Raw genomic sequence first — 14758 nt, 5'->3', positions numbered from 1 at the left:
TCTCTCTCGCCCCCACAAAACCGCCTATCTGTGCCCCGAACTATCGAGTCCCCAATAACTATTGCTCTGCTCTTCTCCACCCTTCCCTTCTGAGCAACGGGGACAGGCTCCGTGCCAGAGGCCTGAACCCCATTGCTTACCCCTGGTAAGTCGTCCCCCCCCACAAGTATCCAAAACGGTATACTTGTTTTTGAGGGGAACGGCCGCAGGGGGTCCCTGCACTGGCTGCTTCCTCCCAGTCCCCCTCACTGTCACCCATCTGTCTGCAATCTTTGGAGTTACTACTTCCCTAAAGCTCCGATCTATGGCCCCGTCTGCCTCCCGAATGATCCTAAGTTCATCCAACTCCAGCTCCAGTTCCCTAACACGGTCTTGGAGGAGCTGGAGATGGGTGCCCTTCCTGCAAGTGTAATCAGCAGGGACGACCATGGCATCCCTCACCTCAAACATGTTGCAAGAGGAACATTATAAATTATATTTTAGTTTTGTTTTTGCAGGGAAAAATGATGTGAAATCCAAGTTGACAATCAACCCCTGTTATGTTTCTAATTGTGCAAGCAGATTCTAGTGTAATCACTTGCCACATTACTGGTAGTGCTGTGGTTTTATCTTTAGATGATGCGATTTTTCTTCATCTAGAGCACTTGGAAACCACCCCTCTCCCTTAACCCTTCAATGCAGAATTCAGTTGGAGCCAGGGTCATCATGTACACAACTCGTACAAACCTGCTACTAACATGCAATTCATTTTCTACTTGGCATGGTGTTTCCTGTCTAGTGTGTCCACTGGGAAGGTAATCAACTCTCCCCTCCAGTCTGGAGGCAATGGCCTCCTGCTATTACCGATAGATGTAAAGAACTGGAGCAGCCCTTGAGCCTACTTTGCCATTCAACCAAGATGCTGGCTGGATGAATGCAGCAAGCCAATCTCTTGGTTGTCTACTTTGGATTCCAGCATCTACAGTTTTTGTTTTGTTTCCAATTCAATAAGATTCTGGTCGATCGTTGTGGCCTCGCTCCATATAGTCCATATCATTTGATATCTGGGTCTCTGGATGATTATTTAATTTTGTAAATTGAAGAAGGGTAGTGTTCTGGAGACCTGGATTCAAAGCCCACCATGGTAGACTTTAAAATCAATAAATGATGACAATAAACCTATTGGCAATTATCGGGGAAAAACCCACCTGGTTCCCTAATGTCCTTTTTTATAGGGAAAGAAATTGCCATTCTTGCCTTGTCTGCCCTAAAATGTCTCTAGCCCCACAGCAAAATGGTTGAGTTTGAACAGTGCTCTGGGCAATTGAAGGATTGGAAATATTAATTTATTGGCCCCGTCGGCAATGCCCACAGCACATGAATTTTCTTTTTTGTTGAGTGATGAAGTACCGTTTCACCTGAGTTCACATAGGACCATGGTGTTGATTGAATAATCATCTACTAAGTGCATTCCATTTGTATGTGTGTACTTTCCACAATGCATCCATCCTGATCTGTAATCGGCCATTAACATAGCTAACAGTACCATCCTCCTCGAATACAGTGCACCTTGTCTAGTTAAGTGGTACAGCAGTGTGCTGTTTCCATAATTAGTTAAAAATGGCACTGTGAATCAATTCCATTCCTTTCTCTCTTGGACCCATGCTATTCTGGTACCTAGTGAGGATCTATAATTGTCAACTTCTTCAACTTCTCAGCTGCTTGTTGGCACGTGGATCAACTGACAGTAAGTAAGTCAGTGAAGAAGGTTTTTATAGTGATGACTCCTGGCTCACTTCAAATTCTGTATTGTCTCTATCTGCACATCAAAAGGTATTGAGTAGGCAATGAACTAATCTTCACCCAAATAATTAGTTTGTCGGTAGAGGGAGGGAAGAGAGAGCTGGATCTTGCACTCAGTGCATGATGGTGAAATGTAGCCACCATCATGTAGAAAACACAGGATTTGGCTTATGTAGTTCCATTCATCAAATAGTTTCCAGTTTCTTGAACACTCATCCTTCCCGCCATCACGTTTTTCAACTTTTTTTCTTTTTGCTTTTTATGTTCCACTATTGATATGATCATTGACATGATTCTCTTCTTGCCATAACTACACTTTTACTGATTTCTGCACGGTTTTTACCTGCTGCAGTATTCTTAACTGTATCTTGCACATTTGAAAGGGGAGCAGCAGGAATAATTGCAAACACAATGAATTATATACAGGTCAATAATTGTCTTGTAGAGAAAGGAAGAAAACTTCTTCAAGGCAGTCATCCCAGTTGATTTTAAGCCTACTGCGAATCGTCTTGCAAGCATGCCTGCTTGAAGAAGTTTTCCTCCATCTCTGGTTTCCAGCATCTGCAGTCCTTGTTTTTACCTATCCTGAATGTATGTAACCTTGAGGCAAACTGAATAGACTCATTTTGATATTTGGAGTTTGGTTAAGAAAGTGCATTAGTGAAGTTGAAAATGCAATATTTTTCTGCAAGGTTATGTATCAAATTTTTTTTTGTGTGGTTTTTTTTACAACGTCATGCATTGTGGAATTCTTGAGTCTGACAATTACAATTAGCATATTTTCTGAGGAGGCCATGAATACTATAGCATGTAACTCATCCAGATATCTCCCAGGCTATCCACCATCCACAGGTCACAGGTCAAGAGCGTGATGGCATACTGTCTCCTTGTCTGGATGGTAGTAGCTTCAATTACACTAATAAAATCCAACACTATGCAGGGCAAAGCTGCTCATTTGACTTGACATCCTATTCGTTCGACACAGTTGACTCCCTTCATCACTAACATAGTGGCTGGAGTATCTACTATTCAGCAGTGGAAATGCAATAAATCACCAAGGCTCCTTCTTTACCACTCTGTAATATATTTGAAGGTGGAACGGCCTGTGTTATTCTTGGAAACTAACACATTGCTCTTTTTCTGGTTTGACAGTTGTTCAATGTGATTGTCCTAAAGTGCCTACAAATGGTGGTAGGCTTTCAAGATACATACACATATCTGGACACTATCACTTATAAATTAATGAAGGTTTTAAAATGGTTGGCAGCAGTGTCATTGAATGTCATGAAAATAATACATTTGTACCTCCTCCACCGACCTGCGAACTACATGAGTAAAAAGTAGATGAGCTTGACTATTAACTAGAAAAGTCTCAAGGAGGTTGCTTCCAATCGATGTAAAATTTAATCCTTGTGATGTTTATCCATTTTTTAGTACGACCTGTTAAAAAGACCTTTGGTTCAAACTTTGATTACTTATGTTTGGTTCACCGAATAATTTGTTTTGCATGCAGATTAGTTGTTTGGCAAACTTCCTGTCTGGTCAGAATATTGCATACTTGACATAATTAACCAATTGATGCAAAAAATTTGCAAGTGCATTATAACATTGGAACGTTTCCAAGGATGATTATGATTAACAACTGGTTAATAAATTTTGTTTACATTCTGCCAAAATACTACAAATCCAATTCAATATTCCCCCTCCCATCATTCCTCAGATCTAGACATTGGAGTTTGTCGGCAATGCATTGCCTAGCAATGTAACGGGTTTAAAACAGAACTGTGGATGTTTTAAATGACAAAACATGTCGAAAAATGCAGGAAAAGCTCAGTAGATCTAGTAGCATCTATGGAAAGAAGCAGAGTTAACAATTCATTTCAGGTGAAGTGACCTTTCCTCAGAAGTGATGGGAGCCAGAAAAATGTCAATTTTTCTGCAAAAGATATAGTTGAGGGTGTAAGGCATAAATGTTAGGTGGGGATAGAACCCAAAGAGGTGAACAGTTGGACTGACAAAGGAGTGGATAATTATCTGCCTAAGAAGATGAATAGCTATTAATGGGGACAGCTAGTGGCTAACAATGGGTGGTGTGTAATAGCAGAGTGTGTGTCATTAACAAGGCCTGGTGTGTGTGGATAGGGATAAGGACATGGGAGAGCTCGAGCCTTAGTTATTGAACTCACTATTGGGTCCAGGGGGCAGCAGGGTCCCCAAGTGGTAAATGAGGTGCAGTTCTTCCACCTTGTGCTGAGCTTCACTGGAGTACTGCAGCAAGCCTGAGACATGTTGGCCAGGGAACAAGATGGGGTGTGGAAGTGGCAGGCAACTGAAAATCCAGGGTCTTCTTTTTTCTGTGTGAACAGAATGCACGTGTTGTGGGAAATCGTCACCTGGTCTACACTTTGTTTCCCTAAGATAGAGGAGACCAAACTATGAGCAGCAAATGCATTAGATAAGATCGTGTGAAGCACTGCTTCCCCTGGAAGGTGTTTATCCTTCTCCAACCCTGACCCTATCTTCAGCACACAAACCAACATTTGCCTAGCTACCATTAGTTCTGTCAAACCATTAACTCTGTGTTGCATTGAATTGCATACAGGAGTATGACTTGACCCCCACTTTTTCTGCACCAGAATGAATAGGTATTTTGGCGAATGCTTCATTTTCAAATGAGGCATTTCCACAATCTATGGCTTTGAAACTGGGGAGAAAATCCAAGTACAACATGAAAAGATGCCAAACCCCAGCATATTTTGGGGGTGATCTTCTACATTTGACCTTTCTAATGCACTAATGAGTCACTGAAAGTGAGACTTGCTGAACTTTTAAAAGCTATGTTTTTATTTCCTTTTCGTTTTTTTGAAGGTGACTGTGGAAAACCTCCTGTTTTGGAAAATGGCTCACCGGCTAATCCTCGGACCACCTTTCCTGTGGGCACAAATATTACTTATAAGTGTTACCCAGGATATTTGTTTCAGGAAGGAGGTTCAAAACTTATTACCTGCAGGAAAGATGGAACTTGGTCTCCCTTGCGTGCTGTCTGTGAATGTAAGTAATTAGCAATTCTATTTTTTTTCTTTCTTTCTTCCTTCCGTCCTTGACACAGGATGGTAGGTGCTTAGAACATGTTGCCAGCAGAGGTGGTAGAGGCCAGGCACAGCCAATTCATTTAAGGTGCAACTGGACAGATGCATGAGTTGGTGGAGAGCAGAGGGATATAAGTCCTTCTGTAGGTTTAGTCAGTGGATTTAGATCGGCATAGCCTTGGAGGGCCAAAGGGCTTGTTCCTGGGCTGCAAATAAGCTTTGTTCTTCTTTAGCTTTTCAAGTGACTGCATTTGGATCATATGAAATCACTTGATCTCGTATGTTTAAACAGAGACATGTAGTCACGAATAATTGTTCTTGCTGTCACCTGGCTGCCATATGAGTGGTTCAAATGTAGCCTGCAATGTGGCTTGACTTGGATCATTTTTCTTGTGCATGATAAACTCCCAGCAAAGATTACTTTTTTGCTAATGATAAATAATGTCTTGATTCTTGTTAACTAGGGAAACCATTTCCTTACATATTTCTGTACTTCTATCAAATTCATTGAACATAAGCTTGTAAGCAAGGAAGATAAGTAGGTTATTTATGAATGTCCTTTGCTATTAATAAATTGCATCTTCCATGATTTTTTCAAACTTGGTCACGAAGAAGTGTATTAATGAAGTGTATAATAAATTGTAGTCCTCCACTCCATAGTCCTGGTTTTCTTTTAATTACCCTCTTCAAATCTGCTCTGATCCAGATGTTGGCAGTATAATTGAATGGGCTATATTGGAATCAAGTGCAACTTGTTCATCAGTGTTGAGGAGAATGGAGTTGCAATGTTTTCAAGTTCTTATTTGCCACTTTTTGAGCTGAATTAATGCAGTGTGACATCTAGGTGTTATCAGTTTGGGGGATCCTTCCAATTTTAACTTGGCTGGAAGGCAGTGAACATAATATTCTCAGTAAGATCTGAGTTTACTGATAGTTCTTGCTTGCCTGCAAGGAGTAACTCAAATTGTGAGAAGCAGTTCACCAGACACACACAATTACTATCTACTTTAGTTTTTCAGACACTTGGCATACCCACTTCTCAATTAGAATTAAATTCATTGTGGACTCTTGGTTCAGACTAGCTGCAGACCACATTGGATACAAGTCAGTTGCCACAGGCCTTTCATAATTGTAAGTTGAGAACAACAGGCTACAATGTGGAATGCTTAACTAAGGCATTGAAAGTACTCATTCACTTTGGAATACTAGCTGTTGTGTTGATCTGTCTCTTGCTGTGTTCTTTTTCACCATAATCTACCTCTATTTTCCTCAAACTGCACACTTCTAGTGCTTTATGCATATAGGCTACAACTGAAGAGGTGGTTATACTGTCCTAATTTGGGTAATTGAAGATCATCATTTCCTGATGAACAGTTCAAGACCACGAAATCTGAAGAAATAGTCTATTTTGAGATCATTACTCACTTGATGATCCCCCAGCTCCACTTTCCTGCTTTTTCTGGAGACCCTCTTGATTCCCTTTATTGTCTAGCTCAGTCTCCAATTTTCTTAATGACCCAGCTTTGACAAACTGTGGTAAAAATGATAGATGCCTTAACCTCCAAAGAAGAATTTTTTCATCTTTCTTAAATATGAAATGTCTTCCTGAAATTGTGCCCTCTGGTCCATGACGCACACTCTCTCCCATGAAAGAAAACTACCTCTTCGTGATCTCCTCTGACAAGCCCTCTAAGCAACTTGTTTAAATAAGGTTTAACTATTCTCATAAACTCCAATGAGTACAGGCCCAAATTATTTGACAGGGCACTTATCTTCTCTGGACTGCTTCCAATGCCTGTACATTTTTCCTTTAAAGGGACTATAATTGTCCACAGTAGTCCAGGTGTGGTTTAACTAATTAGTGCCTTTATAGTTTTAGCAAGACCTCCCCTAATTTTATATTACATTGTCTTTGAAATGAAAATCAACGTTCTGTTTGCCTTCTCTATTACCCCTGCTACCTTTGGGTGCTAGCTCCCTGATGTCATTTTCTAAGTGGTACATTATGAACATCTTAATTGGAATATTTGATCATGTGGTATCTTCTGGCCAATATTCCATTCTGGAAATACACCACTTTATTCAGCTTATTTTTATATTGATTTAATGGAACTATTCTATTTTCGCTTGTCAGTGGCAAGAGATCAAAACATTATTTAAATTCATGCAGAGTGTTCATGCATGGAGTACTGCAAGAGTGACCCATATTTAGAATCAAAATTACCTGCTGCACCAAAGCCAAATCATATCAGCCTTCCTATCCTTGTATTTACAAAAAATTTGAACATTTTAATTGCCTTCAGCTTACTTCAATGGTTCCTCACCAGATTTTTGGAATAACCAATACCAAACTTTGTCACTAACTGCCACATACCAAATCTTTAGCCAAAGTGGACTATTTTAGAGAAGATAGTAGCTTTTAGAGCAAAGTTGAAATCTGATGGAAATCCAACCTTTTTGTTCTAGCTCCCACGCTTTTCTCAGACAGCCAGTTAAGGGGGATAATGTTTTTTAAAAACTACCAGTTCACTTTTTGAAGAAGTTGTCAACCTTGAATAGGAGATGGTGTGCATAAAATGCTTTGAATTTGAACCAGTTTGAGAACATTGTCATGTTCTACCTTTTTTTTTTGAAAACCAACTTATTCACCACTTCTGTAATGGTCATCTGTGAAGATAAGTTTTTAAAATTTAGAGCTTTGTTCTTAGTTTATTCGTGTATGTGATACCCCGGTTGTGAATTTGTAGTTGTGTTCTGTTACTGTTGATACGTACACTCTTTTGAACTAATGAAATATATAAGATGCACTTAAGTATATCCGGATCATATTTTTAAGCTCTCATTTGTTTTTATTGAGTCAACTGATTTATTTTTTCTCTCTCCCACTAGCGTCCAATCTAGTTACCACTCTTGCTACTACTCATACTGGTAGGTATTTACTATCTCTTCAGATTCTTCACATTGAGTTCTAACATTTATTTACACTACTTTCTGAAATAAGCGAGACTACTATGACGTTAACCTATACTATGTACAATGGAAACTTACTCTGTAGATGTACAAGGTTGTCATTTTACTCTCAAAGGAAAGACATGGAATTGGTAACACTTCAATTAATGTTACTTCTGGAATAACAACATGAAATCATCCAGAATTATAGGTTATTTTTAAACCTCCATTTCCTTATCTTTTATCTCTTTTAAAGTGAAATTGCCATTGTAAATCCCATAAATTTTTAACTGCTAATTTCACAGGGGAGTATCTCTGTAGTGACTGACAAATCAGCAGAAATTGCTGTGGATTACAGACAAATTGCAATTGATAAGGAAGGCTGTTAAATAGTTGAACTAAATATGGCACAAATTAGCTTTTGGAAGTGAGTGCATGTGAAATTTGATTGCTTGTCTTGATTGCTTTGTTTTGTTTAGATTTTAAATCCTGAAACCTTGTGTTAGATTAGACATGGCCATTAACACCTGAAAAGTGACATCTGTGGCTAATGAGAAGTTTAAAAATGACAATGGGTTAAGAGATATATGTTGCTAAGATGCCAAGAATTTGAAAGATTTTAGAATTTTTTGTGAAGAGTAGGAAACATGAAGTCTGTAAGATTCTATAGATAGGTTCTAAGAAAAAAAACTGTTAGAAATTTTATAATGAGAATAAAGAAATAGCAGAGATAAAATGGATACTTGTTGTGAAGATCAATTACGACAAGGTAGCAAAGTAGATTGTAATTAAGAAATCAATGCACGTATATGGATAGGTTAGGCGAATGAGCCAAAATTTGGCAGGTGAAGTTTTTATGTGGCTAAGTGAAGTTATCCATTTTTAGTCAGTGTGGAAACAGGCCCTTAGGCCCAACGAGTCCACACCCACTCTCTGAAGAGAGACCCACCCACTCTGACTAATGCACCTAACACAATATGGGCAATTTAACATGGTAAATTCACCTGACCTGCTCATCTTTGGACTGTGGGAGGAAACCGGAGCACCCGGAGGAAACCCACGCAGACACTGGGAGAAAGTCACCCAAGGCTGGAATCGAACCTGGGACCCTGGTGGAGGCAGCAGTGCTAACCACTGAGCCACCATGCTGCCCCATAGAAGTTATTTATGAGGAAGGCAAATTGAATTTTTAACTTGTATTGCCAAAGGATGGTGTATTAAAGTACAAGTACTGCTGTAACTATACAAGGCATTAATGAGAACACACCTGGAGTATTGCATACGGTTTTGCTCCTCTTGGCAGCAACTCACGAGGTTCTCTAGATTCTCTCCAGAGATGACTGGTTGTCTGAAGAGAGGTTTGAGCAGTTTGGGCATTTAATCTCTAGAGTTAGAAGTATGAAAAGATATCTAATTATAGTATATGTTATGCTAAATAAGATTGACAAAGTAGACATTTCCTCTTGAGGCAATCTAAAATGAGGCATCCTTTCCCTCCTTTTTATGATAAAGGGAAGTAGATTTAGAAAAGAAGTTTATTGTTGTGTACTTAAAAACTAGTAAAATTTAAATTGCCCAACACAGCACCTACATCAATGACAGAAGTCGTACATAACAAAATATAAAATTTTTAAGACCAAGTTCATAATTCAGTTAATTGCTGCTGAGTTTGGAAAGCTAATTTAAAGAATGATGGGAGTACCCTGAAGATGCAGCTGGGGTGAGACTGCCATGTGTTGAAAGCCTCCACCAAAGACTGCCTACCAGGATAGTGGAATATTTAGAAGTCAATAGTCAAGAAAACCTCCATGCTGAGATGAGGCCTCCATGCCAGAAAAAAACTTCCTCAAATCAGATGAAATTACTTTTCTCTCAAAGGGTTATGGATCTGGAATCCCTTTGAAGGATTGTCACAAAGATCTTGATTTAGTATTTATGAGGCATTTTCTGGACGCAAAATGGCTGTCTTGCTCACTCAGACATGTAGCAGTTTCTGTGTACTCTCGTTGTAATTTGAATGCAATTACATTCTGTTTCCCTGACTGATGGAGCAGTGTCCTAAATGTAAATTTGTTTCCTTCTTGGAAGCAGACTGTTTGCATATTGGGCTCCAATTGCTAGTTTCTAAATTGATGTTGAATTGAGTAATTTTGTTAATTGCAAAATAATATGGTAATAGTTATGTAAGAGAACATTAATCTCTTTTTATATAGGAACACACTTCAGAAGTGAAGACTAGGTGTGGTGGGGGGGGGGGCGGGGGTGGAGATATCCAACAGTTATCTCCTTTTGTGGGTTTTTTTTTGCTTATGTGGTCAGTTACATCTTACACAATTTACTTTATTTCACCTCTTGTTTATGACCATGTGTAGTTGACCTGTTTGAGGATTAATGTATAGCGTAGGGCACTTAGTTAACTACTTGTCTATTATTTAAACCTTTTTTTTAAATTGTTTTAATGTCACAACAGGTGGATGTGAAAGACATATTGGTGAGTATGGAGAACTGGCAGTATGATTTTTGATATTTGTAAATATTTGAATAGTTTAGGGTGTAGGTTTGCTCACTGAGCTGTAGGTTTGATATTTGAATAGTGTTCAGATTGGCATTTCTGATTGCAACATGGAAAATAGAAACTATTCTAAATATTGAAACCCGATATATGTTTTTAGTGAATCCCAAATTAAACATTGGCAGTTTAATTTTTTTATAGTCTACAAAGTTTGTACTTAAGTTTCTGCTCCATTGTCTCTCATTTTTTGTTTTAATGTAATGAGTCATACAGCATAGAAACAGACCCTTTGGTCCAACCAGTCCATGCTGACCATAATCTCAAACTAAACCAGTGTCACATGCCTGCACTTGGCCAAATACATCTATTTCTTATTCATGTATTTATCTAAGTGTCTTTTAAACACTGGAACAGTACTCGCATCCATCACTTCCTCTAAAAGTTCATTCCAACATGAACCACTGTATGGGGAGGGAAAGAAAATGCCCCTTAGTCTTTTTATTTAAATCTTCCTCCTCTGACCTTTTTAAATCTGTTCCCGAGTCTTGAAATCTCTTGCCTTTAGTGAGTAGCAGGTGTCTTTTCCCTATCTATGCCCTCATCGTTTTATAAACCTCTAAGGCCACCTATCAACTTCCTATGATCCAGTGAAAGAAGTTCCATCTTCTCCTTATAACTGAAAGCCTCCATTCCCAGCAATATTCTGGTAAATATCTTCTGAACCTACTCCAACTTAATAATATCCTTGCTATAAATGAGCAATCAGAACTGGACAGTATTCCAGAAGAAGCCTCACCAATATCATGTACAAACTCCACATAATGCCCCAGTCCTACAATCAAAGGTCCTGGATTAGTGGTGCTGGAAGAGCACAGCTGTTCAGGCAGCATCCAAGTAGCTTTGAAATCGATGTTTCAGGCAAAAGCCATTCATCAGGAATAAAGGCTTTTGCCCGAAACGTCGATTTCGAAGCTATTTGGATGCTGCCTGAACTACTGCGCTCTTCCAGCACCACTAATCCAGAATCTGGTTTCCAGCATTGTTTTTACCTCTACAATCAAAGGACTGAACAATGAAGGCAAATATGTTAAATGTCGCCTTAACCACCCTATCTGTGATGCAACCTTCAAAGAATTATGTACATGAACCATCAGGTTTCTGTTCTACAACACTACCCAAGACCCTACTTTTAATAGTATAAATTTTGCCCTTTTTTGTTTTGCCAAAAATGCAATACCTTGCATTTATCCAAATTAAACTCTATCTGCCACTCCTCAACCCAAATGATAAAGAACACTTTTGTAATATTGGATAACCTCCTTTACTGCCCACTATACCACCAATGTTGATGTCATTCACAAATTTACTAACCATACCTTCTGCATGCTTCTCCATTCTCTCCAGTCATTTGACACCTCATCAACAGTTATACCTGATACAAGTATTTCTGCAAGGGGCCCTGCAATTTCTTCCCTGATTTTCCATAAAGTCCTGGGATGTACTAGATCAGGTTCCAGAGATTTATCCATCTTTACGTTTAAGATCTCCAGCACTTCCTCTTCTATAATGGGAACAGTTTTCAAAACGTCAGTCTTTATTTCCCTGTGTTCTGTAGCCTCCACTTATTTCTTCACAGTAAAAAATTAACACAAAATATTTAGTTAATAACTCTCTCTCATCTCCTAAGTTCCAACACACAGACTACCTTTTTGACCTTTTAAGAGGCTCTGCTCTCTTGTTCATAATGTACTTGTAGAATCTCTTTGGCTTTTCCTTCGCCCTAACAAATAAGGTTATCTCCTATCCTCTATGCCTTCCTGATCTTCTCCTGAAGAATGCACTTACATTTTTTTATACTGTTCAAAAAACTCATTTGAACCCACTTGTTCATATCTAATGTTTTTCTTTATTATTGAGTAGAACCTCTATCTTTATTCCTCCATTGGTCTCTAACCCTAACAACCTTGACTTGCTTATTATATCAGGAAAATAATGACTTTGAACTCTGTTTATCACACTTTTTTGAAAGCCTCCTACTTGACAGACACTTCTTTTATCTGTGAACAGTCTACTCCAGTCAACCTTTTCAAAGTTCTTGTCTTGTGCTATTAAAACTTACCTTACTCCAATTTAAAAAAACTTTAATTTTTATGGAAGGATTATCCTTTTTCCATAAATACCTTAAAAAAAAATGGAGTTATGATCACTAGACCCAAAGTGTTCCCCTACTATCCCTTCAGTCACTTGCCCTGTCCCCTTACCTCAGAGGAGGTCAGGTTTTGCTCTTTCAATTCCATCAAGATAATCATTCATTTTTTTTTATTTCTAATTTCAACCCATTTATTTACTGGATGATTTTTCAGAAATATGTCCTCTAGTTACTGAAGTAATGTGGTCCTTAATGAAAAATGCCACTCACCCTCCTTTTGCTTCTTTCTATTCTGACAGCATCTGAAACTCAAAATTGAGTTGTCAGTCCTGTCTGTTCGCCAGGCAAGTTTCTGTAATAGTGATGCCACCCCATCCCAAGTTCCCAAACAAACCCTGAGTTCATCAGCCTTACTTGCAAGACCCTTGGATTGAAATAAATGCAGTCTAATTATTCAGTTACTTTGTTCTGACTTGCTCTTGCCTATCTTTTCTAATTAACTTGTTCTTTCCAGAATTTAAAAAAATGTAATCCTATCTGGGCTGTTCTCTTCAATTAAGTTGGTTGATTTTTAAATATTTAAAGACATCAATATAGGAATTCTTCAGTATTTACCAAGCAGATTGTAGTTCTTGATTGGAGAATCTTCTTGCTGTTCTAAGTTGACTGTGATTTGCACACTTTGTAACTTTACTAAATTTGTGCAAAAATTCCAAAGATTACTTTCTTTGTAGTCGATTGAAAGTCTAGATATTAATCACAGCAGCAAATTTCACTATTGTTACTTTGCCATTTTCCATAACTAATTGTTTTAACTTTCTAATTTTTCTTGTAGGTCAACAACTTGGACTGCTCCTCATCCTGGGTCTCTCAGCAGCATTTCTGACATAAAAAGCAACTGAACCAAAGTACTCGTAATCTTGTATTTTGGTTCAGGATAAAACAGCAACTTGGAAACTTTCTAATATAAAGTATTGAATCTGAACCAGGATAAGTGAAATCAGTTACAATTTACTTGCTGCATTTCAGGTTTTGTGATTTTTGGAGAAATTATTTTTAATTTTTTGCACTTTGATAATTTATTTATTTTTCAGGGCTTATGATCCTCGTTTTCAAAAAAATGGCTACTAAATAAGATTAATTTTGCCTAAATTGTGATGTTTAATACAGACAAGTGTTTCAAAGTAAATCTTTAACTTATTAAATGATTAGAAGTCAAGTGCCAAAGTCTTTTTGCTGTGGGGATCTATTTTCTGTATGCCTTATTTAAGCAGTTCCAAAGTCAGGTAAAATCTTGAATGACAAATCCTATCACCTTACAAATTACTCATGACTTTATGCTACCAAACCTTGCAAGATGTTTTTCCTTTGAAATCAATGTTTTTCTTATACTTATGAAACTGGTAGTTGTGTAATTTGTTCTGTATTTCCTCTTCATTTCTTGAGGAAAAAATTTACTTTAAGATGGTGAAAACCTAATGTTTATGCCACACAAATACCAGGTTGACTATCACTCACTAACAAAAGAAGGTCTAACTGCTACCTTTGACAGTCAATGGCATAACTATCACTGAATCTCCCACTGTCAATGATACCCTTCCCCCCCCCCCCCCCCCCCCCCACTGCCGGCTGTTGACCAGAAACTTAACTGGATTCACCAAATAAATAAACGCAGATGCATACTTACTGTGATAAGTAACTCAGAATGTGACTCCCCAAAGACTGCCCGCCATCTACAAGGCAGTCAGGAGTGTGATGGAATACTCTCTACTTGCCTGCATAGGTGCAGCACCAACACTCGAGAACTATGCCATCGTCCAGGAAAAATTAGCCTGTTTGATTAGCACTACATCCACTTCCTCCAATGATGATGATGCTCAGTAGCAGCAGTGTTTACTATCTACAAGATGCACTGCAGAAATTCACCAGTGCACCTTCCAAACCCATTACCACTTCCATCTAGAAGAACAAGGGCAACAGGTACATGGGAATGCTACCTTCAAGTTCCTCTCCAAGCCATTCATCAGCTTTGACTTGAAAACAGATTGCCAGTGAAGGAACAGCAATGGCTCAAAATCCTGGAATTTTCTCCCTAATGGCATTGTGGGTCAATCCATAGGTGGATTGTAGCAGTTCAAGAAACTGCTCCTCATCACTAAGTACCCTTAGTTGCTGGAGAAATGCTGGACAACCAGTAATGCCCACATCCCACAAATGAATTAAAATAATTTAATCTGTCCATTGTTACAATATAGCCAGTTAGGACACCAACTTCTA

General features: G+C 38.5%; 1 protein-coding gene and 1 long non-coding RNA gene across 3 annotated transcripts in view; one reads left to right on the top strand and one right to left on the bottom strand.

The window, feature by feature from the left end:
• The window catches only part of LOC140467336 (C4b-binding protein-like), a 47818-nt gene extending 33734 nt beyond the window's left edge, over positions 1–14084 (top strand). For both annotated transcript variants that reach the window (XM_072563630.1, XM_072563629.1), the window contains 4 exons: positions 4651–4833; positions 7761–7799; positions 10291–10311; positions 13317–14084. In XM_072563630.1, coding sequence (XP_072419731.1) covers positions 4651–4833; positions 7761–7799; positions 10291–10311; positions 13317–13372 — 299 coding nt within the window. In that variant the 3' untranslated portion in view covers positions 13373–14084. The remainder of the gene's footprint in view (positions 1–4650; positions 4834–7760; positions 7800–10290; positions 10312–13316) is intronic.
• Positions 1–14758, bottom strand: part of LOC140467339 (uncharacterized) — a 72867-nt gene that overhangs the window by 50306 nt on the left and 7803 nt on the right. Inside the window, exon 2 of the long non-coding RNA XR_011955423.1 lies at positions 9088–9204. This is a non-coding gene — a long non-coding RNA (uncharacterized lncRNA). The remainder of the gene's footprint in view (positions 1–9087; positions 9205–14758) is intronic.

This window comes from Chiloscyllium punctatum, chromosome 45, assembly GCF_047496795.1.
Source record: "Chiloscyllium punctatum isolate Juve2018m chromosome 45, sChiPun1.3, whole genome shotgun sequence".
NCBI lineage: Eukaryota > Metazoa > Chordata > Chondrichthyes > Orectolobiformes > Hemiscylliidae > Chiloscyllium > Chiloscyllium punctatum.
The sequence above is the reverse complement of the archived record's forward strand: the minus strand, read 5'-3'. Positions and strand labels throughout refer to the sequence as shown.